Raw genomic sequence first — 25,547 nt, forward strand, 5'->3', positions numbered from 1 at the left:
TTTTGAGACGGAGTCTCGCTCTGCCGCCCAGGCTGGAGTGCTGTGGCCCGATCTCTGCTCACTGCAAGCTCCGCCTCCCGGGTTCACGCCATTCTCCTGCCTCAGCCTCCCGAGTAGCTGGGACTATAGGCGCCGCCACCTCGCCCGGCTAGCTTTTTGTATTTTTTAGTAGAGACGGGGTTTCACCGTATTAGCCAGGATGGTCTCAATCTCCTGACCTCGTGATCCACCCGTCTCGGCCTCCCAAAGTGCTGGGATTACAGGCTTGAGCCACCGCGCCCGGCCAGGAAGGAAAGTTTTATAGGTAAAACATATGAACAAATATTTATGTAAAAAAGACTTCGAAATTACAATTTTTGCCTTTTAACCAATTATGTATTTTAATAACTGAAATATATAGAAACTATCTGCATTTGTGGTATGGCCCCTATGCTGCTTAGACCAAGAGTTCTAACTAAGAATATGTATTATTTTCTGTGTTCTCCTTTAGCTTAAAAGCGGATACAATTTTTTAAACTGTCAAGCCAAATTAAACATTTTAATATATGCGCCCATAATTCTTAGGAGAAGTCGGGTGATTATTGACAAAAGATGATATGAATGATAGGGCATCAAAATTCCCTGATACGTAAATATCAAATAAATAGTTTTCACAATTCAGTAACAAAAAGAACAATGACCCAAAAGAAAAATGGGCAAAGGACATGAAAAGACCTTGTTTTGTTTTTTCTTTTACAACTTTTATTTTAGTACCAGGGGTACATGTGCAGGTTTCCTACCTGGGTATATTGTGTGGTGCTGAGGTTTGGGATATGATTGAGCCCATGACCCAGGCAGTGAGCATCGTTGTAGGTTTTCAGTCCTCCCCACCCTCTAGTAGTCCCCAATGTCTGTTGTTATCATCTTTTTTTTTTTTTTTTTTGAGACGGACTCTCGCTCTGTTGCCCAGGCTGGAGTGCAGTGGCGCGATCTCGGCTCACTGCAAGTTCTGCCTCCTGGGTTCACACCATTCTCCTGCCTCAGCCTCCCGAGTAGCTGGGACTACAGGTGCCCGCCACCACGCCCAGCTAATTTTTTGTATTTTTAGTAGAGACGGGGTTTCACTGTGTTAGCCAGGATGGTCTCAATCTCCGATCTCCGGATCTCCTGATCCGCGCCCGCCTCGGCTTCCCAAAGTGCTGGGATTACAGGCGTGAGCCACCACGCCCAGCCTATTGTTACCATCTTTATGTCCATTTGTACCTAATGTTTAGCTCCCATTTATAAGTGAGAACACATGATATTTGGTTTTCTGTTCCTGTGTTAATTCACTTAGGATTATGACCTCCAACGGCATCCATGTTGCTGCAAACGACATGATTTCATTCTTTTTTATCACTGCATAGCATTCCATGGTGTGTATGTACCACATTTTCTTTCTCCATTTTACCATTCGTGGGCACCTAGGTTGGTTTCACGTCTTTGCTATTGTGAATGGTGCTGTGACGAACATATGGGTGCATGTGTCCTTTTGGTAGAACAATTTATTTTCCTTTGGGTACATACCCGGTAATGGGATTGCTAGGTTGAATGGTATTTCAACTCTTCTTTTTTTATTTTTTATTTTTTTTTGAGACTGAGTCTTACTCTGTCACCCAGGCTGGAGTACAGTGATGCAATCTTGGATCACTGAAACCTCTGCCTCCCGGGTTCAAGTGATTTTCATGCCTCAGTCTTCAGAGCAGCTGGGATTACAGTGGTGTGCCACTATGCCCAGCTAATTTGTGTATTTTTAATCTGCCTGCCTGGGCCTCCCAAAGTACTGAGATTACAGGTGTGAGCCACAGCACCCAGCCTCAACTCTTATTTCTTTGAGAAATTTCCAAGCTGCTTTCCACAGTTGCTGAATTAATTTACATTCCCACCAACAGTATATAAGTGTCTGTTTTCTCTGCAGCCTCACCAACATCTGTTAGTTTTTGACTTTTTAACAAAAGTCATTCTGACCGGTGTGAGATAGTGTCTCATGGTGGTTTTGATTTGCATCTCTTTGATGATTAGTGATGATGAGCATTTTTTCATGAGTGTGTTGGCCACTTGTGTATCTTCTTTTGAGTAATGATGAAAAGACATTTTGTAGGAAAGAAAATATAAAGGTCTCTTAAACGTAGGAAAATGTTTCTTCTCCTCACTCTTCTCCCTACCCCTTCAGCTGCTTGCTGAGCAGACCTTATCCCTGCTTCACCTATTCCAAGCTCTTAATCACCACCTGACAAACTGTATTTCCCTGTTTGTTTACTGTTCCAGTGTCCTTCCTGAAATGTAATCTCCATGAGAGCAGGGACCATTCTAGGTACAGGGGATATGCAAGGAGACCCTCGGATATACTTTTGCATATCCCCTATACCTAGCATGATGTCTGGTACATAATAGGTACTCAGCAAACATTTGTTGCAATGAATTAGTGAGTTTTACTCAAAATGCAAGAAAGATGAGTTACAGGATAGTATTTTTTTAACCTAGGAAATTAGGAAAACTAAAAGAAAACTGGGTAACACACTCTATGAGGAAGATTGTGGTCAAATAAGTACTTTCATGCATTGCTGGTGGCAGTGTAAATTGCTTAACCATCCACGGAGGGCAGTTTGGAAATATTAATCAAGATTACAAATGCGACCAGGCATGATGGCTCACGCCTGTAATCCCAGCACTTTGGGAGGCCGAGACGGGCGGATCATGAGGTCAGGAGATCGAGACCATCCTGGCTAACACGGTGAAACCCCATCTCTACTAAAAATACAAAAAATTAGCTGGGCGTGTTGGCGGGGCACCTGTAGTCCCAGCTACTTGGGAGACTGAGGCAGGAGAATGGGGTGAAACTGGGAGGCAGAGCTTGCAGTGAGCCGAGATCGCACCACTGCACTCCAGCCTGGGCGACAGAGGGAGATTCCATCTCAAAAAAAAAAAAAAAAAAAAGATTACAAATGCTGGCAGAGCACAGTGGCTGATGCCTGTAATCCCAGCACTTTGGGAGGCTGAGGCAGACAGATCACCTGAAGTCAAGAGTTCGAGACCACCCTGGCCAACATGGCGAAACCCTGTCTCTACTAAAAATACAGAAATTAGCTGGGCATGGTGGTGGGCACCTGTAATCCCAGCTACTCAGAATGCTCAGGCAGGACAATCGCTTGAACTCGAGAGGCAGAGGCTGCAGTGAGCTGAGATCACACCACTGCACTCCAGCCGGGGAAAAAAGAGAAAAACTCTAAAAAAAAAAAAAAAAAAAAAAAAAGATTACAAATGCACGTATTTTTGACTCAAAAGTATTAGTTCTACATATTTGTCTTACCCATATATTTACAGAAATAATTCTTTACAAAATTATTCTTACAGTGGTTATAACTGCAAAAGAAACAAAGAAAAAAAAAGAAGACAGCATAAAGATCCATCTGTAGGGAATTGGTTAAATTATTGTTCATCTATATAAGAGAATGTGGTGCAGCCATAACAAAGAATGCAGAAGCTCTTTTTTTAAAAAAATTGCAGGGCTGGGCGCGGTGGCTCAAGCCTGTAATCCCAGCACTTTGGGAGGCCGAGACGGGCGGATCACGAGGTCAGGAGATCGAGACCATCCTGGCTAATACGGTGAAACCCCGTCTCTACTAAAAAATACAAAAAACTAGCTGGACGAGTTGGCGGGCGCCTGTAGTCCCAGCTACTTGGGAGGCTGAGGCAGGAGAATGGCATAAACCCGGGAGGTGGAGCTTGCAGTGAGCTGAGATCCGGCTACTGCACTCCAGCCTGGGTGACAGAGCGAGACTCCGTCTCAAAAAAAAAAAAAAAAAAATTGCTATTTATTTCCTAGGAAGCTCTTTATGTACCAACATAAGACATATTGATAAATGAAAAAAGAACTGTGTAGAACAGGGTCTAGTATGCCATCATTTGTGGCAAAAGAGGGGAAAATAAGAATATGTACATAAATGCTTGTATGGATATAAAATATTTTTGAAGGTTACTCAAGATAACATTGATAGTCTCTGGGAAGCTGGTGTCACGGGTCGGGCGAGACTTTTCACTGTATACCCTTTTTGACCTGTTGAATCTTGAATCATTGTTTGTATTAGTGCCCTGTTGGAGAGGCAAAAGAACACAGTGGTTCAAAAGCATGGGCTGTGTATCTAACCTAGCAGAAGTCAAATCACAACTCCTCTATTATTTAGCAACTTTATTAATCTTTCTGGGACTCAGTTACCTCATCTATAAAATGGGTGTAAAATAGGATCTACCTCATAGGGTTGTACAGATGAAATGAGCTCATTCATGTAAAGCACAGTGCTGGTACAGAGAAAGAACTGCATTATTGCTATACTATTCATTTCCATTATGTGTATATAATAACCTATAGGTCAGTTATTTAAGTTGATTAACACAATCTTAAATCACAACTTTAAATCTGAATTTAAATCACAACTTCAAATCTTAAATCACACACTTAAATTTCTTTTTTTTTTGAGACGGAGTCTCACTCTGTCCCCCAGGCTGGAGTGCAGTAGCAGGTTCTCGGCTCACTACAAGCTCCAACCCCCGGGTTCATCCCATTCTCCTGCCTCAGTCTCCCCAGTAGCTGGGACTACAGACGCCCGCCAGCATGCCTGGCTAATTTTTTGTATTTTTAGTAGAGACGGGGTTTCACCATGTTAGCCAGGATGGTTTTGATCTCCTGACCTCGTGATCTGCTCGCCTCGGCCTCCCAAAGTGCTGGGGTTACGGGTGTGAGCCACCGCACCCGGCAAATCTCAAATCTTAAACTGACCTATAGGCATTATTCAGGGACTTGCTACTTTGGTATTAATTATAGTTATCCCGTTTTGGATTTTTTAGACACTCCAGATGTCAACATATATTATACTCTGGATGGCAGCAAACCTGAATTTCTAAAGAGAACTGGCTATGGGGAAAATAACACATTTAAGTATACAAAACCTATTACTCTGCCTGATGGAAAAATACAAATTAAAGCTATTGCTGTCTCTAAGTAAGTTGAGAGCATGGTGATTAAATTAATTTATGATATAATAACATTATGTTCTAATTTTATTCATGTTTTCCTGTCAGAATCAGTGCTGCATTAGAAGGACACTACTGAAATGTTATTTTAATTTCGGCTTACATACGTTAACATTTGTGTTTTACTTGCCTTTCCTTGAGGCATACTGTAAGATGCAGAAATCATAAGTAGACAGCTCAGTGAAGTGTTATGTATATTAATACTGTTTTTATTTTAAATTCCACATTGGGGTTTCAGGAAGGAAGATCCTTTCCAGGACTGGGGGCCTCTGAAGAGCTCCATGTAGCTCTGAAGAAAATACTGTGTTCATGGAGTGGCTCTTTCATTCTCCAGGATGCAGCCTACAACCACTGCCATCATTCTCAATTTCATTTTGTATCGACTTAATTGGCCTTCAAAGCTACTGTCATTTCAACTTGTTGGATATTAGCTACCATACTTTTTTCTTTATCCTTTTTTTTCTTAATGACTTTTTCCCGTTTTCAAATATAGAAACACTATTTAATTTGGAAACCTTCACCATGTGTTGTAGGAAAAAAAAAAAAAAACTCAAATGCTTGGCAATTCTGTGTGGCTGTGATATAGGAATTATTTTTCTAGCAATGCAGGTTTGGCCATATTTTGGGAACATTTAAAAGCCCCAAAATGGCCGGGCACAGTGGCTCACGCCTATAATCCCAGCACTTTGGGAGGCCGAGGCGGGTGGATCACGAGGTCAGGAGATCTAGACCATCCTGGCTAACACGGTGAAACCCCGTCTCTACTAAAAATACAAAAAAATTAGCTGGGCGTGGTGGCGGGTGCCTGTAGTCCCAGCTACTTGGGAGGCTGAGGCAGGAGAATGGTGTGAACCCAGGAGGCAGAGGTTGCAGTGAGCTGAGATCACACCACTGCACTCCAGCCTGGGTGACAGAGTGACACTCTGTCTCAAAAAAAGGCCCCAAACCAAATACAGTACCAGGCTGGCCCAGGTACTTTGAAAGGACCCTAGCCCCAGCCCCCACTGACTGAATTACTGCATGACTTTTTGAGGAGAGCTACACATTCCACAGCAAACATGAGTGCTTTGGCATCTGAAAATTAAAACAAATACAATGAAACAAAACAACCCCTTTATGCACATTATTATTGTTTTTAAGTGGGTTCTGCAAATGCAGTATATGCACGTTATTATTCTTTATAAAATGTTGGAACATGTAGCCTTTTCTCACTTGCCAAGCCACTTCTATCAAGGTAAGTCATCTCAATTATTAAAAATTAAGAAGCTTTTTAATGATTGCCATTCTAAGTAGTGTGAGATGGTATCTCATTGTGGTTTTGATTTGCATTTCTCTGATGATGAGCATGAAACAACAGGTGCTGGAGAGGATGTGGAGAAATAGGAACACTTTTACACTGTTGGTGGGAATGTAAACTAGTTCAACCATTGTGGAAAACAGTGTGGCGATTCCTCAAGGATCTAGAACTAGAAATACCATTTGACCCAGCCATCCCATTACTGGGTATATACCCAAAGGATTATAAATCATGCTGCTATAAAGACACATGCACACGTATGTTCATTGCGGCACTATTCACAATAGCAAAGACTTGGAATCAACCCAAATGTCCATCAGTGAAAGACTGGATTAAGAAAATGTGGCACATATACACCATGGAGTACTATGCAGCCATAAAAAAGGATGAGTTTGTGTCCTTTGTAGGGACATGGATGCAGCTGGAAACCATCATTCTCAGCAAAATATCACAAGAACAGAAAACCAAACACTGCATGTTCTCACTCATAGGTGGGAACTGAACAATGAGATCACTTGGACACGGGAAGGGGAGCATCACACACCGGGGCCTATTGTGGGGAGGGGGGAGGGGGCAGGGATAGCATTAGGAGATATACCTAATGTAAATGACGAGTTAATGGGTGCAGCACACCAACATGGCACATATATACATATGTAACAAACCTGCACATTGTGCACATGTACCCTAGAACTTAAAGTATAATAATAATAAAAAAAAATTAAGAAGCTAAATACTCTGGTGGCCAAATGCTGTAAAGCAGGCCTCCTTAGAAGCTGCAAGTAGTAGTAAAATGAAGAAGCAATTTAATGACTGACTATGCAGTTTGAAGGAGTTAATAAGGCTTTCGAGAGAGAGTAAAAAATAAGGTCATTCTTTATGCCTCTCACCGTTCTGCTCTGTGCCCACTAAGTGTCTATTCCGAAAGGTACTTAACAGTACTAACGTATTTCAGATGTGCTCAGCTTAGGGAAAATATTTATATATTTATATAAAAAATTTATATATTTGTATAAAAAACATTTGAATTTTCAGCTCAAAAGGTGAATGCCTTCTGGTTCCCCAAAGAAGGGCCAGCTGGGGTGGGGAAAACAACCTGGATCTTACGGGGTGGAATAAGTGGATAAGAGCCAGGCCTCATGTGGGGTTGTAAGTGTGCATTCTGGGAGCCTCACGACCATCCAAGATTCAAGTGATCCCTGGATGGAGAGGCTTGTGATGTCTGGGAAGTGTGTGCTAACAGGAAGGACAATTGGATCTTGGATGACAGGCCTGGGGCCAAAGGTGAACATGCAGACGAGATGGATGCTGAGGCGAATGAGTTAAGCAAGTGGTTCATCTAAAAGATCATCTATATCTGTAACCAGATTTGTGAATCTGTTTAACATTAAACAACGTAGAAGTTTTAAGCTACCTTTCTAGAAGATGGAGAAAAAAATTCTAAGAAATATACAATTCGTCTAAATAGTCACTACCTATCTGTGAGTGACAGTATTTAGAAATAACGTCTCAGCTTTCTGTGATCAGAAGACACTTGCATGTTCACTGGCTGGAGTGACTCATAGGTGGCTAAATTTCCCTGTTTAAATCTCTTCTTTAAAAAAAATAATAACAAAACCAGATTTACAGATTCATAAATCTTCCCTTCTAAGATCCAGGGATACTTATTTACTTAAAGGCTCAAAAATTTTAAGAAATATAAAAATTGAGCATGTAAGAAATCTGAGCAGTTGCTGAAGAAATGCTAATGAAACAGACAATATGTATTAAAGATCAGTATGAAAATGAGTAATGGCCGGGCGCGGTGGCTCAAGCCTGTAATCCCAGCACTTTGGGAGGCCGAGACGGGTGGATCACGAGGTCAGGAGATCGAGACCATCCTGGCTAACCCGGTGAAACCCCGTCTCTACTAAAAAATACAAAAAACTAGCCCGGCGAGGTGGCGGGCGGCTGTAGTCCCAGCTACTCGGGAGGCTGAGGCAGGAGAATGGCATAAACCTGGGAGGCGGAGGTTGCAGTGAGCTGAGATCCGGCCACTGCACTCCAGCCTGGGCGACAGTGCGAGACTCTGTCTCAAAAAACAAACAAACAAACAAACAAACAAAAAAAAGAAAATGAGTAAGGACAAAGCAGACAAAGAACCCTGAAGAAAAAAGATAATTGGAAATATAAAAAGTATCAAGGGTCTGGCCAGAGCAAATAGAAACACGGGCTGTGGTAACCAGTGAACCATAATCACATAGAAAGGATAACACGGGAAAGGTGAGCTTTCAATGCAAATGAGGAAGGGTGAGAGTTAAACACATCAAATAAATATGCCAAGCGTGGTCATGATGATGTGGGAGAGGCTGCTGGATGTCCCCCAATATTTGTTTTTTCCTTTAATAATAGGGCCCATGATTTTTAGCCAGGCACGTGGTTGCCTTGAAGATACTTCCCAATCCCTGTTGCCCTAGTTAGAGATGTGTACCGGGCTGTGGCCAGTGGATACACGTAGAAGTGATGTGTTCAACTTTAAGATTGTACCTTTACAGAGAAAGAGTGGGCTTTGCTTCCAATTGACTGGAATGTAGATGTGGTTGGCCAGTCAGGTTGGGCCATGAGGATAAGTGCAATGTCATAGAAATGATGGAGTAACAAGGTAGAAACTTGATATCATGCTCCTGTCACCATGACACCCCTATACCAGCTCTAGACTGCTTATACCCTATGACTTCTGTCTTGTTTAAACCTCTATTTGTTAGTTTGTTTGTTCGTTTATTTTTTGAGACAGGGTCTTGCTGTGTCACCCAGACTGGAGTGGAGTGGTGTGGTCTTAGGTCACTGCAACCTCTGCCTCCTGGGTTCAAGCAATTCTTGTGCCTCAGCCTCCTGAGTAGCTGGGATTACAGGTGTGTGCCACCACAGCCAGCTAAATTTTTGTACTTTTGGTAGAGACAGGGTTTTGCTATGTTGGCCAGGCTGGTCCTGAACTCCTGGCCTCAAGTGATTCACCTGCCTTGGCCTCCCAAAGTGCTGGGATTACAGGAGTGAGCCACTGTGTCCTGCCTTAAAGACACTATTGTTTTGATTCTGTGTTACAACAGCCAAGCCTATATCTTGATAGACAAGGGACACATATCAAGCAAATACCTACAGAGAACATGATCGAGTGTACAGGTCGTCAACAAGGCTGACAATATCAAGTGTCAGCAAGTATGTGGAGAAGCTGGAACCCTCAGCTAATGCTGGTGGGAATGTAAAATGGAACAGCCACAGTTTGGCAGTTTCTGAAAATTAAACACATACCTGCCATGTGACCCAGCAATTCCACTCCTCGGTATCTATTGAAGAGAAATGAGAACATGTCCACATAAAGACTTATGTGTGAATGTTCATAGCAGCATTATCCATAATAACCCAAACCCAGAAATAATCCAAATGACCCTCAACTGGGGAATGGACATAAAAATCGTGATATATCCATAAAATGGAATACTACTCAACAATAACAATGAATGAGTTACAACAATATGGATGAGCCTCCAAAAAAAGAGATAAATAAAAAATCCAGACACGTAAGATGACTGCATATGTATGATTACATTTATGTTAAATTTCTAGAAAAGACAAAACTATAGAGATAGGAAACAGATCAGTGGTTGCCTAAGATAGGTGGTGGTAGCGAGGAGTGACTGCACACAGGCACAAGGGAATTATTTTGGATAATGGAAATGTCCTAAAGATTTCCACTGTGCTGATATTTGCACAGTTGTCTACACTGACTGAGTCCCATTGAACCGGTTGCTTAAAATAGATGAATTTTGTGTCATGTAAATTATACCTCAATAAAGCTGTTAAAAAGTAGAGTATAGGTGAGCTACTGGTACTGAAATAAAATCACCACTAGTTTTTAGTCATGGGCACTGCTACATTGCCTACTCATGAAATTCTTATTGCATCAGAGAACAAGATGAATTGTGAAATATTATGAATGAATGGGAAACATGATAGTATTTGAGTTACAGAATCTACCAGCACAGCATATATTATACTGCCTACAGCTGAGACAGGGAAAATGCTCTTGGTTCATGTGGAATGACCTAGGTAACACATTTTTTGTTTTAGAATAGTTTGAGGCTTATGGTCTGATATCTTTATGATGAATGTAGTAGATAGTCTTCAAAAATGGCCCGTGATGAACTGTGCCTCCCAGTATTTATGCCCTTTTGTAGCCTTTCTGCTGGCATTGTGACTGCTTTTGACCAACAGAATATTTCAGAAATGATGCCAAGCACTTCTGAGATCACAAGAAGTATCGTAGTTTCTGCTTTGGTTTCTTGGGACAAAAACACTAGCAGGGGATTGGGGTAGCCAGGTACTATGGAGGAAATCTGACTATGTGAGTCTTCCATACTGTGAGGAAGCCCAAGCTAACCGCATGGGAGAGAGAGGGAAGGACAGAGAGATGGAGATTGAGTGAGAGCGATGAGTGGTGAGCCCCTAGCTGTTCCAGTTACCCCAGCCCAGGCTTGGCATATTTGAGAGAAGTCGTTTTGGACACCCAGCCCAGTTGAGCCTTCAGTTGACTCCAGCCCTTGCTGATGTCTGATGGCAGCCACATGAAAGAGCTCAGATGAGACCTACTCAGTGGAGACCATGAATCCATAGATCCATGTTTTAAGGCACTACCTTTGGGGTGGTTTGTTACACAGCAGTAAATAACCCAAAAGGAAGGAAGTAAGGAAAGACTATAGAAATTACATTTGATTTCTTCAATTTGAAATACCATAAATTTAGTAGCTAGACTAAGGTACTTTAATAAAATCATCTTAATTGTTAGCCACTTTTTTTTGAATCTTTGTGTAACACAGACTTTTTCCTTCTTTAATAATAATTTTCAGAGACTGCAGACAGAGTGGCATTGTGACAAAGGTGTTTCAGGTAGGCTATGAACCACCGAATGTAGTCTCTCCTGAAGACAATGTTGAAAATGTTCTCAAAGATTCTTCAAGGCAGGCAAGTAATGAAACTATAATCCATTCAGATTGTCACTGTATTTTGGTTCCTTCTTTCTCAGTGAGCAGATCTTGCCTTTTATTACCTTACCTCTGCTGATAGTCGGGTCCTTATAATTGAAGTCATTTTCAACCATTGCAAAGCATCTTCACTGATTTCTCAGCCTTTCGTCAGTCTCCTATTTACTCTGAAGATGAGAATACCTGCTGAGCACTGGGGTCCATGCTTCAGTGTCTTCAGTGGCTCTCTCTTACCTACTGAAAAAACCAGAAACCTTTAGCCTTCCATCCAAGTCATCAGTTTTTGCCCTTGGTCGGGCTTTCCTGCTTTGTCTGTGAACCCCCTACATATACTCCAACCAAACTGAACTGTGTATGCTATGCCCTATCACTGCTATCCTGGCACCCAGGCCTTCTTTTATAAACTGCTTTGAGCATGTGATTACTTTGTTCCTTGTTTATCTTGCCTATGCATTACAAGCTCCAAGGTGGCATGATTGCTATACTCATTGCCTTGCACAGGGGCAGGCAGGAGAGGGTGGTGATTGTGTATCTGTTGGATAGATGCTTTGGGTAAGTAGAAGTCCTCAGTGGGCATAGAATTCTTTTATGTTGAAATCTTTATTCCCAAATATCTGCAAAGCCTCCCCACTGTGAAGAGTCAATTAGATCCATCTGAGAAGGATGTGTGAAGCTTCAGGCACTGGGTGTGAGTATCAATGAGAAAGATTCAAGGAGCTAGGCCAGAGGATGGGCTAGCCTACAGTATGGCGGCCAACCCAGAGGTCTTAGTCACAGGGATGTTGTTGGGATTGACAGAGGAAGTTTATAGGGGTTTCGCTTAAGCTTGACCATGAACCTGAGGCTAGAGAGGAGGTTGTAGGACCAAAGCAGTGGATGCAGGCATGGGTAGGGCTCAAGTGTGATCAAGGCAAGGATCTACACTGGGCAGGGGCCACCTGCGGGGGCTGAGCCCACATATATCAGCAGGTGCTTAGGCTTGAATCAGGTGTGAGGGACCAAGTCCATGGAGAAAGTCCAGAGGGAAGAGTGTTTAAGGACTGTGTGTGCGCAGGTCATGTACAGAAGTCTGATTTTGGTCTGACCCTACCCTGCCTTTGCCACTCTGGACTTGGTGGTCCCTCTCTTGTTACCCAGACTCCTACAGTTGTAACATCCTGCCTGCATGTGCTGCTCCCTGCCTCCTGCCTTGGCCACTTCACCTGGTGAGGCCTACATCCAGATGTGCTGCCAACTGAGCAGCCCAGCCCAGATACAAAGCTGCATGTTTCCAGAATAAAGTGAAACAGGGATTACTTCGTGAAAACAACCGTAAACTCTTTCAAATAAGAAATGCACACGATGACCCTGTCTCTATCGTGCAGCTTTAATTCTCACATGGGAATAACCAAGTGAGTGATATGCAATCTCTTCATTCCTAGGAATTCAAAAATGGATTTGTTGGATCAAAACTAAAGAAGAAATATCAGAACTCTGAAAATCAACGCAGCTGGAATGTTAACCTCAGAAAGTTTCCAGGTATGATGTGACAGAACAAAAACAAGGTTTTGTATTCTGAACCCACCAAAGAGGTTCATGGCATGTTCATTGCATGTTTTCTTGTCTGGAGAAGTGTTGGAATAAGAAACACTGGGGCAGGAAAGTATGCTGTACTTTGAGTTTTTATACTGTCCTTGCTAACAGCTTAAGATCATGAAGGAGGATCAAGCAGTCCGACCAAGTCAGATTTCTTGACCCACCACAGGGAGCCATGGGGGCATCTCACCAAACAGAGGAAACACTGGAGTTGTAGAGTTTGGGGGAACGGTGGAGTTTGGGTGAAATATAAATGAAAGCAGAGTTTTGATAGGCTCAAAGCGAAGCGGGTCTAGGTGTGAAGGGATCAGCATCAGGTATCAACTGGGAAGGGGACCCAGGGTTCTGTTGCCTTGGAAATTACAAAGATACACGGGGAATACTGTGTTCAGAAATGATTATCTTTGCACCAGGGTTGGACATTGAGGCTGCTTCTCTATGTCAAAGTGGCCTAGATTCCTCAGGCAAGAGTTAGATGTTTCGTTCTTACTGAGAATTTCAAACAGCGCAGTTTCTGATAATCTGTGATTTTAGAGAACAGGGTTTCTCAGTGAGTAAGAAAGACTAGTCATGCAAAGAGGGGGCTGTTAATGACATTTTATAGCTACAGTGTGTTCTTGGGAGATATAATATTTCCTGCTAACTTTGCAACTGGATTGATCTGTCTGTTTTCCAAGGCTGACGTGGAATATTGTAGAATGCAGCGGAGAAGACGATCTTCTCAGCCTGGGCTTGTTTTTTCTTTCTCACTTCTAATACATTGAGTGTGTGGCAGGAGCTCTTTACATAATTATTAGTTCTAGGAAAGCAATGTGGTAACAGTGGTTCCTTATTAAAAGGTTTCCCACTGTGAAGACATCTTTGCATGATTATATATAATTACAGATGCTCAAAGAGTGATGTTTTTAATATCATTGTAGACCTCCAGGTAGGTGAAAGAACTGACCCTAAAACTTTGAAAGATCTTTGCTTTTCAGAAAGTCCACTGGAAATCCCAGCTCACAGTGGAGGATCAGGTTCTAGACCACCCACCCGCCAGTCCCAGGTAACTTCTAAAGACAATCTTTAGGGTACTCAAATACCTCCTATATTTTTAATGCTTCCCATGAAATGCTTTAAGACTGCACCTCCCCCTCTTTTGACCATGTGCTAGGCACTGTTATAGTGCTGAGAATACTGTGTTCAGCAAGAAAAGTCCCTGTATTCATGGAGCTTACCTTTTATTGGGCTTGGGGGCAGACAGATAATAAATAAGTAAATAAACAGAAAATTTTAAATGGTGGTAAGTGTCATGAAGAAGATAAAATGGTAATGAGATAGAGCAGTGGTTCTCAGAGGCGATCCCCAGACCTGCAGCATCAGCATCAGCATCAGCATCACATGGGAACTTATTTGAAATGCACATTCTCAGGCCTGATGAGCAAAGTGGGAGATGAGGCAGAAGGTGGCTGGGGCCAGAGTGTCTAGAGCTGTGGTTCTCAAACATGGCGGCACATTAGAATCACCTGAGGAGCTTCAAACCAATCCCCAAGGTTTAGCGTCAGAAATTCTGATTTAATTGGTCTGAAGTGAAGTTTGAGCATCATTAAAAAAAAAAAAAAAAAAAAAAAACCCTAAATGATTCTAATGGTCAGGCATGGTTGAGAGTCATAGACACTAGTCTGACCGTAAGAAGTTTGAATTATATTCTAATTGTAAAGGGAATCTGTTTGGCAGACAAGACACAGTCCCATTTACATTTAAAAGTTTTCTCTTTGGCCACAGTATAGAGATTAGGCCATGGAAGAGGAAAGAGAGAACATTATTTAGGGGGCTTTTGTTCCAGGTGAGAAATGACGGTGGCTTGGACCAAGGTTGTAGAGGTAGTCAGGATAGGAGGTAGGCTTGGCTGAGGGATTCAATAGCTGGAAGGGAAGGCGAGGAGCCAGGGATGCCTCTCAGGGTTTGTCCTGAGTATCTGGAGATGATGGTGCCATTGACAAAGCTGGAAAAGATGAGGGAGGAGCAGGTGTCCAAGGACACATTAGACATCCAAGTAGAGGTGTTGAGTAGACTGTTGGATGTGCAAGTTCACACTCAGGAAAGGTCAGGGCTGGAGATATGTACTTAGAAATATGGAAATATTCAATATGTTGATGCTATTTGAAGCTTAGGTCTGAATGAGATCACTAGCCAAGGCTGTACAGAAAATGAAGAGAAGGAAAATGAAGAAAGTCCTCAACTTAGAGGTTGAGCAGGGGAGGAGGAGCCTGAAAGTAGAAAGAAAGCCAAAAAAATATGTTGCCATGGAAACCAAGAAATGGAAGATTTTCAAGGAGAAGGTCATCTATGTCATATGTTCTAATTAGATAAAGACAGACAATTGGAAATTCCCATTGGCTTTGACAAGATAGAGGGGACTTATGACCTTAATAAAAGGCATATCAGCTGGGTGTGGTGGCTCACACCTGTAATCCCAGCACTTTGGGAGGCCGAGGTGGACGGATCATGAGGTCAGGAGTTCGAGACCAGACTGGCCAATATGGTGAAACCCCGTCTCTACTGAAAGTACAAAACTTAGCTGGGCCGAGTGGTGCATACCTGTAGTCCCAGCTACTCAGGAGGCTGAGGCAGAAGAATCGCTTGAACCAGGGAGGCGGAGGTTGCAGTGAGCCGAGATCGTGCCATTGCACTCCAGCCTTGGCAACAAAGTGAGACTTCATCTCAAAAATAAATAAATAAATAAATGGCATATCAATGCATTCTTACTACTATAACACATGCAAGATGCTCTTACACTAGTTGCCTACTATTATAGTGCTTTGATTTTTCAATGTTTATAAAATCCAATTTGGACTTTTGGCATCTAAGGGCCACCCAGGAGCCCTTGTTCTCTTCCTCCTATTTGAGCACCAAGTTTAACGTACCTGGAGTCACATTTTCTGTGTAACCACAACTGCTTCTTGTGTGCCCATGATTCCATGGCTGCTCACACTTACCATCAAGTATAAAGGAGGCGAAAAGCATGGTTTCCAAACCCAGTTGCATATCACAGTCACCCAGGGGAAACTTTAAATATGTATCAAGTCCCAGCTATGCTCCCTGCAATCCTTCTAGATAGTCAGAGTCCATAAGCCTGGGATGGAGTCCACAGATGACTTTGCTGATCATCCCAGACTGAGAATCACTGGCCTAGAAGACCAGTTATCCCAAGGTCAAGCTCTTTCCTTCACTTCTAGACTCTAATGCCAAGGTATAACTCAGCCTGACCTCCTAGGTTCTTTCATCTGCCCATTCACTATATTTTTTGGAGAACCACAAAGCCCAGGCCAGAGGACCAGACCTGGGAAGGCCTGCTTGCAAGGCCCACTAAACAAAAGGGCAGCCCCCCTACATGGAAGATTGCCTCTCCCAATCTTCTGGAAAGAAGGGTTCTCTGGTTATCAGATGGGCTGATGAGCACACTCAGAATCCGTGGGCAGTGCACACTGGCATGACCCAAATAAGAATACTGCTTCTGAGGTAAAACATACCATTTTGAAGAATGAATGACTGTATATGATAAAACACAGGAGCTATTTTAGAAAAGCAGTCTCACATGGCCATAATTATTTGTAATGTGCCTAGAAATATTTTCTTTGTGCATAAATATTTGGATTACCTTGCCCACTTAGTTGTTTGAGTTGTTTACAAGGGAAAGATAAAATAATATTTAAAGATTCCAAAATTTAGAATCCCCAAAAACTAGGAACAGCAGGACAAAGACAAAGTTTAGGGAATTTGACTAGAGTTCAGAAAGCCAGGAAGGCCAGGAGAAGACCACAAAACTTTTTTCTTCCACTCTTTTCCTTCATATTGGTAAGAGTCTTCTCAGTATTTCAGCTGAATCCCATCTGAAGCATACTTTAGCATATATCCGAATTAATGACACTGGTGGGTATCACCACATTTCAACAACCCCAGGGAGATAAGATGTCTCCGAGCTCAGCATCTGGCCTGAGAGAACGTGCAGGGGTCAGGCAGCAGAGTGAACGCATGATGCAGCCTGGGTAGAGGATAAATGACAGCTGACACCTGGCCATCGTGTAGGAGCATTAGAGCTGCAGGTTCTCTGACAATGTGACGTGCACTAGCCAGTTAAAGGAATCACTTTACCCAGCCTCAGGCAACCATTAGCAAGAAGGACTGAAGGCTCAATGTTGCTACATCCAATGAATTTGCATGAGAAGCCAGAAACCTACATCTTTATGTGTAATAACATAATTGAAAGTTTTGACAATTAGTTCAAATTTTGAAACACTATGGGAGCCAATGCCAAATAAAACTCAATGGCAGGCCAAATTTGGCTAATGGACCACCACTTTGAGACTCAAGGTCCAGGTCATGTTATGTTTTTATTTATTTCTTTTTCTTTTTGTAGTGATGGGGATTTACTATGTTGTCCAGACTGTGTTTGAACTCCTGGCCTCAAGCGATCTTCCTGCCTCAGCCTCCCAAAGTATTGGGATTACAAACATGAGCCACTACACCCAGCCTAGGCCATGTTAGATGTGGCACAAAAGCAATGAGAAACCTCTGACTGCTCTCCATTGCCTACAGGATAAAGCCTGAAGTCTTAAGTTCAGTCCTTTGAGTTTCCTAGAGATATAATTTTTGAGAAAAATAGAGACTAAAGTTTATTTATTTATTTGTTTGAGATGGAGTTTCACTCTATTGCCCAGGCTAGAGTGCAATGGTGTAAGCTTGGCTCACTGCAACCTCTGTTTCCCGGGTTCAAGCGATTCTCCTGCCTCAACCTCCTGAGTAGCTGGGATTACAGGCGTGTGCCACCACACCCGGCTAATTTTGTGTTTTTAGTGGAAATGGGGTTTCTGCATGTTGGTCAGGCTAGTCTCGAACTCCTGACCTCAGTAGATCTGCCTGCCTCTGCCTCCCAAAGTGCTGGGATTACAGGCGTGAGGCACTGCGCCTGGCAGAGTTTATTTACTTATTTATTTTTCCTTTTTATTTTTTGCATGTGACAGGGTCTCACTCTCACCCAGGCTGGAGTGCAATGGTGCAATCTTGGCTTACCACAACTTCTGCCTCCTGGGTTCAAGCAATTCTCCTGCTTCAGCCTCCCTAGTAGCTGGGATTACAGACACCCGCCACCACACCCATCTAATTTTTTTTTTTTTTTTGTATTTTTAGTAGAGATGGTGTTTCGCCATGTTGGCCAGCCTGGGATACTAAAGTTTTTAAATCCTAAAATCTGGTCTGATGGTAAATTCAGGTATCTTTTATTGTAAACTCTCATTTTTAATGAAATATATATATATGATTGTGAACAGCACTTTAAATAATTTAGAAATGTTAGATACTAGAGTAATAATTACTTTACTCCTCATAATGATTTTTTATTTTTATAATTTTTTATTTTTATAGATTCAAGGGGTACAGGTTCGTTACATGTATTGTGTAATGGTGAGGTCTGGGCTTCTAGGGTACCCTTCACCCGAATAATGAACACTGCACCCAATAGGTAATTTTTCAGCCCTCACCTTTTCCCACCCTTCCCACTTTTAGAGTCTATCGTGTCTATTATTCCTCTTTGTATGTCTATGTGTATTCACCCATAATGATTTTAATGGAATTTTACTATACCATAGCCTTTACCATGCTATTTTGACTATATGACTCTATATATAACTATATTCTTAATTTTAGTCTCCCGGTTTTGCACACATAAGTGGCCAGAAGTGTTTGACAAGCACGGAGATAATGAGAATTCAAAGGGAGACAGACTTTCTCAAGTAAGTATCACATTCTCTTTACTCTGTCTTAAATCCTACGAAGATACATCATGGTCAAAGAGAATTTAAAGATAGGACATTTTTGCCCACCTCCAACTTTTATTTATTTATTTTTTTTGAGATGGAGTCTTGCTCCATCACCCAGGCTGGAGTGCAGTGGTGCAATCTCAGCTCACTGCAGTCTCTGCCTCCCGGGTTCAGGCGATTCTCCTGCTCCAGCCTCCCAAGTAGCTGAGATTACAGGCGTGTGCCACCACATCCAGCTAATTTTTGTATTTTTAGTAGAGATGGGGTTTCACCATGTTGGCCAGGGTGGTCTTGATCTCTTGACCTTGTGATCTGCCCGCCTCGGCCTCCCAAAGTGCTGGGATTACAAGTGTGAGCCACCGCACCCGGCCCCAACTTTTTAAATTAAATATTTACAGTCTATTAAAAAGTATAATTGACATACAATAAACATATGTATTTAGAGTTCATTTGACTCTGTATGTATATATGTAACCATGACACTATCACAGTCAAGAAAATGAATACGTTCATCCTCGCCAAAAATTTCCTACGTTGTACCCTATTTGGTAACCCCTTCCTTTCACCCCCCATTACAGGCAATTACCGATCTGCTTCTTGTCACTACAGCTTAACTTGCATGTGATTCCATATGTCAATGATGTGATTTAGTCTCTACTCTTTTCTGGGGGCTTCTTTCACTCAGCATAACTATTTTGAGATTCATCCGTGCTGTTCCTTGTAACAAATACCCATTTCTCTTTATTGCTGAATAACAGTCCATTGTATGGCTATACCACAGTTTGTTCATCCGTTCCCTTATTGATGGGAATTTGTGTTATTTCCAATTTTGAGCTATTACAGATAAAGTTGCTATGAACATTTGTACAAAAGTTATTGTTTATACAAAAGTGAGCCAGTCTCATACCTGGTGTCTAAATAAATAAATAAATTGAGAAAAATTAACAAGTACAATACAATAATTTTTAAAACCCCAAAGTCATTATGTATACACATGTTTTCATTTCCCTTGGGGCAAATACCTTGAAGAGGAATATGTTCAGTATATGTTTTTTTTAAGAAACTGCCGAACTGCTTTCTGAAGTGATTGTTCCATTTTACATTCTCACCAGCGGTGGATGAGAATTCTCTATATCCTTACTAACTTTTATTTTTATTTTGGTCATTTTAATGAGATTGTAACAGTATCTCATTGTGGTTTTTATTTGCATTTCCCTAGTGACTAATGATGTTGAGCCACTTTGCATGTGCTTATTTCCATCCGTGCATCTTCTTTGGTAAAGTGTCTGTTCAAACATTTTGCCTTTAAAAAAATGCGTTATAGGCCAGGCGCAGTGGCTCACACCTGTAATCCCAGCACTTTGGGAAGCCGAGGCGGGCGGATCACCTGAAGTCAGGAGTTCAAGACCAGCCTGGCCAACATGGTGAAACCCTGTCTCTACTAAAAATACAAAAAATTAGTTGTGCATGGTGGTGGGCACCTGTAATCCCAGCTACTTGGGAGGCTGAGGCAAGATAATTGCTTGAACCTGGGAGGTGGAGGTTGCAGTGAGCCAAGATCATGCCACTGCACTCCAGCCTGGGTGACAGAGCAAGACTCTGTCTCAAAAAAACAAAACTAAACAAAAATTAAAAATGTGTTATATATCTTCTTCTTATAGAGTTTTTTTTTAAGGATAGCTGTTTGTCCTGATGTAGAGCTGTACATGTTCTCCTTTGTTAGATGTTTCATGGGTACAGTTTTGCAAATATTTTCTCCCAGTCTTTGGCTTTTCATTTTCTTAACAGTGTTTTCAAAGAGCTAAAGTTTTTTTAATTTTGATGAAGTCCAATTTATTTGTTTTTCTTTTACATTTTATTTTTAGTTTGTCATACTTCAGAAATCTTTCCCAAACCCAAGATGTATTCTATTCACTCAGATTTCCTCCTATGTTCTCTTCTAGAAGTTTTTCAGTTTCATCTCTTATACTTAGGTATACGATGCATTTTTAGTTATTTTTTTCTTTTCTTCTTTTTTTTTTTTTTTGAGACGGAGTCTCGCTCTGTCACCCAGGCTGGAGTGCAGTGGCGCGATCTCAGCTCACTGCAAGCTCCGCCTCCCGGGTTTACGCCATTCTCCTGCCTCAGCCTCCCGGGTAGCTGGGACTACAGGCGCCCGCCACCTCGCCCGGCTAGTTTTTTGGATTTTTTAGAGACGGGGTTTCACTGGGTTAGCCAGGATGGTCTCGATCTCCTGACCTCGTGATCCGCCCGTCTCGGCCTCCCAAAGTGCTGCGATTACAGGCTTGAGCCACCGCGCCCGGCCTTTAGTTATTTTTTTCATATGGCATAAGGTAAGGGTTGAGGTTCATATTTTTACATATGGATATTCAATTATTCCAGTACAAATTTTGAAAAAATTATCTTTCCTCATTGATTACTTTTGGAATATTTGAACATTAATTGATGGTATTTGTGTGGATCTAGTTGTGGACTTTGTATTCTATTCCATCAATGTTTCTCTATATTTATTCACTACCTTACTGCCTTGATTATTGCAACTTTGTAATAAGTTTTAAAACCAAGTAAGTTGTAGATTCCTCAGCTTAGTTGTTCCTATCAAAGGTAATTTGGCTATTCTAGGTCCTTTATGTTTTCAGATTTAAAAATCAGCTTCTCAGCTTTTACAAAATACTTGCTGTGGTTTTAATTGAGATTGTATTGAATCTATATATCAATTTAGGGAATATTGACATATTAACAATATTGAGCTTTACAATCCATAAAGATACTATATCTCACCATTTATTTAGGTCTTCTTTAATTTCTTTCACTAATGTTTGTAGTTTTCAGTTCACAAGCTTTACACATCTTTTTTCAAGTTTATCCCGTTGTAAATGCTTTTAAAATTTCACTTTCTCACAAAAAGATAAATACTGCATGATTCTACTTAAAGAAAGTATCTAAAGTAATGAAACTCACAGAAAGTAGAATGGTACTTGCCAGGGGCTGATGGCAGGAGGAAACAGGCAGTTGTTGGATTGGTATAGAGTTACATTCATGCACAGGCAGTTGTTGGATTGGTATAGAGTTACATTCATGCAAGGTGAAAAAGTTCCAGAGATCTTTTTACGACAATGTGTATGTAGTTAACAATACTGTAATGTACAATTAAAAATTGTTGAGAGGAATTTATATTATATATTGTAACATTATAGATTTTTTTGCTACAATAAAACATTTCAATTTCTGATTATTCATTACTAAAATATGAAACACAATTGATTTTTGTTTAGTGGCCTTATATCTTCAAGTCTTATGAAATTCACTTACTCCACTAGCTTTTTATAGATTCCATAGGATGATCTCTGTAGGAGACTGGGCAGCCTGCAAATGAAGAGTTACCTTTCTTCCTTTCCAATTTGGGTATCTTTTCCTTCTTTTTCTTGACTTGTCACCTTGGCTACAATTTTGAATGTAATAGTTTCGAATAGAAATGGTGAAAGTAGACACCCTTGTCTTACTCTTCTTTAAAATTAGTTTTATTTAAAAATTTTTTTTGTAGAGGTGGGGATCTCACTGTGTTGCCCAGGCTAGTCTTGAACTCTTGTCTTGAAGTGATCCCCCTACCTCAACCTCCCACAGCGCTGGGATTACAGGCATGAGCCACCGCACATGGGCCCTTGTCTTATTTTTGACCCCAGTGGGACAGCATTTATCTTTCAGCATTACATATGGTATCAGCTGTAGGTTTTCCATTGATGAGTTTTGTCAGGTTGAGGACATTTTCTTTTTCTTTTTTTGAGATGGAGTCTTGCTCTATTGCCCGGGCTGGAGTGCAGTAGCGCAATCTTGGCTCACTGCAACCTCCACCTCCCAGGTTCAAGTGATTCTCCTGCCTCAGCCTCCCAAAAGCTGGGACTACAGGCATGCGCCACCACGCATGGCTAATTTTTGGGTGTTTTTTGTTTTTTTTTTTTTAGTAGAGATGGGGTTTCACCATGTTGGCCAGGCTGGTCTCGAACTTCTGACCTCAGGTGATCCATCCGCCTCAGCCTCCTAAAGTGGTGGGATTATAGGGGTGAGCCACTATGCCCAGCCAAATTGAGGAAATTTTTACCTGTTTCTAATTTGTTGAGAGTTTCTTTTTTAAAATCAGGAATAGATGTTAGATTTTGTCCAAAACATTTTTTCTATTTATTGAGAGGATAATTTAGGTTTTTTTTTTTCTGTTCATGTGGTGAATTACAATGATTGGTTTTCAAATGTTAAATTATCCTTACATTCCTGAAATATATCCACTTGAAGTGTCATCTATTTTATATAATGTTGAATTTGATTTGCTAAAAGGGTTTAAAGAATTTTTTTGCCAGTTTTTGCATAAGGGATGTTGGGGGATTTTCTTTTCTTGTTAAATGTCTGGTTTTAGTATCAGCGTAATTCTAGATTCACAGAGTAAGTTGGGAAGTATTCTCACTCCTTCGACTTCTGAAAAAGTTTATGTGAAATTGGTGTTATTTCTTCCTTACATTTTACACAAGTGAAATGATTAGATCTGGATTGTTCCTTCAGGAAGATTTTTTTTTTTCAGGAAGTTTTTTTTTTTTCTTTTGAGACGGAGACTTGCTCTGTCTCCAGGCTGGAGTGCAGTGGCGCAATCTTGGCTCACTGCAACCTCTACCTCCCGGATTCAAGCAATTCTCCTACCTCAACCTCCCAAGTAGGCGTGCACCACCACGCCCAGCTAATTTTTTTGTATTTTAGTAGAGACGAGGTTTCACCATGTTGACTAGGATGGTCTTGATCTCCTGACCTCGTGATCCGCCCACCTCAGCCTCCCAAAGTGCTGGGATTACAGGCATGAGCCACCATGCCCAGCTCAGGGAGATTTTTAACTACATGTTAGATTTCTTTAATAGATATACATTTATATTTATATTTATTTATATTTATATTTATATTTATTAATATTTCTTTTGGAGTAAATTTTAACTTTCATTTGTTCTGCTTTTAGTTTCTTTAACGGGAACATGAAGTTACTGATTTGAAGCCTTTCTTCTTTTCTAGCATAGGCGTTTAGAACTATGCATTTTCCCCAAATACTGTTTTACTTGCAGTCTCAGAATTTTGATATGCTGTGCTTTCATTTTCATTCAGTTCAAACAGTTTCTAATTATCCTTGTTATTTTGTGGGGAGGACAATGAGTTAGTTAGAAGTGTTTAATTTCCAAATACTGGAGGATTTTCCTTGTGTCTTTTGGGCCTGTCTGCCTTCTTTCTTTCCTTCCTTCCTGCCCTCCCGCCCTCTTTCCCTTCCTTCCTTCCTTTCCTCCTTTCTTCTTTCTTTCTTTCTTAGGGTCTTACACTGTCACCCAGGCTGAAGTGCAGAGGCCCAATCATAGCTCACTGCAGCCTCAAACTCCTGGGTTCAAGGCATCCTCCTGCCTCAGCCTTAGCTCAGTTCCTACAGCTGGAACTATAGGCATGTGCCACTACACCGGCTAATTAAAAAACTTTTTTTTTTGGGAGGGGGGAGCTGGGCGTGTTGGCTCATGCCTGTAATCCCAGCAGTTTGGGAAGCCAAGATGGGAGGATCACTTGAGGCCAGGAGTTTGAGACCAGCCTGGCCAACATGGCAAAATCCTGTCTCTACTAAAAATATACACACAGAAAAAAAAATTAGGCATGGTGGTGCACTCCTGTAATCCCAGCTACTCGGGAGGCTGAGACACAATAATACCTTGAACCCAGGAGGTGGAGGCTGCAGTGAGCCGAGATCATGCCACTGCACTCCAGCTCTGGGCAAAACAAAACAAAAACCCTTACTTTTTTTTTTTTTTTTGGTGAGGGTGGGGGAGAGTTCTAACAAATTTGCCCAGGCTGATCTTGAACTCCTGGCCTCAAGTGATCCTACCACCTCAGTCTCCCAAACTGTTGGGATTACAGGTATGAGCCAGTGCGCCTGGCCTGATGCTTATGTCGTATTTATTTACTTTTGGTCAGAAAAGGTATATGATTTGATTGGTAAATGTTCTATGTGCACTTTAAAAGAATGTGTATTCTGCCAGAATGAGTGTACTATAAATATCAATTAGGTTAAGTTAGTTGATGATATTGTTTAAGTCTTCTGTATCTTTACTGATTTTCTCTTTATCATGTAATCAATTATCGAAAAAGTAATATTGAAATATATGACTGTAATTATGAATTTGCCTATTTATTCCTGCATTTCATTTCTATCAGTTTTTCTTCATGTACTTTGACACTCTGCTATTAAGTACATAAACATTTTGGATTCTTATGTCCTCTTGCTGAGTTGACCCTTTTATCATTATGAAATAAACCTCTTTAACTCTGGTAATATTCTTTGCTCAGAAACCTACTTATTCTGATGTTAATGTTGTCACTCCTGCTTTCTTTTGATGTGTGTGTACCTCCCTTTATTGAATCTATTTATGTCTCTATTTAAAGTTGGTTTCTTTTGAGCAGCATAATTAGGTCTAGCTTTTTAAAAAAACATACCTGACAACTCCTATGTTCTAATTGGAGTATTTAGAGTATATATAGAGTATTCTAACTGATACCTCAGTAAATATGATTTTTTTTCCACTTTGGCTGGTGTAAGCATGAGCTTCCCAGCCCTGTGTGGATCCTGAAGATTGTTTTCTCTGTTCCCCTTTGGTGTTTACTTTCTAACCTTGAGTGGTTTCTTCCATCACATGCACTTACCAGTATACCCAGGTGAAGACTTGAGGGTGACCCTCTGCAAAATTCTGAAGCTCTCCCTGCAGCTCTTCTCTGGTATTCTTTCCTAAAAGCTCCAGTTACCTT

At 41.3% G+C, this 25,547-nt stretch overlaps 1 protein-coding gene across 1 annotated transcript in view; it reads left to right on the forward strand.

Moving 5' to 3' along the window:
* Positions 1-25,547, forward strand: part of DZANK1 (double zinc ribbon and ankyrin repeat domains 1) — an 88,984-nt gene that overhangs the window by 2,570 nt on the left and 60,867 nt on the right. Inside the window, exons 2-6 of the mRNA XM_023217785.2 lie at positions 4,864-5,017; positions 11,230-11,344; positions 12,786-12,882; positions 13,917-13,984; positions 18,625-18,710. Coding sequence (XP_023073553.1) covers positions 4,864-5,017; positions 11,230-11,344; positions 12,786-12,882; positions 13,917-13,984; positions 18,625-18,710 — 520 coding nt within the window. The remainder of the gene's footprint in view (positions 1-4,863; positions 5,018-11,229; positions 11,345-12,785; positions 12,883-13,916; positions 13,985-18,624; positions 18,711-25,547) is intronic.

Source organism: Piliocolobus tephrosceles, chromosome 20 (assembly GCF_002776525.5).
Source record: "Piliocolobus tephrosceles isolate RC106 chromosome 20, ASM277652v3, whole genome shotgun sequence".
NCBI classification, from domain to species: domain Eukaryota; kingdom Metazoa; phylum Chordata; class Mammalia; order Primates; family Cercopithecidae; genus Piliocolobus; species Piliocolobus tephrosceles.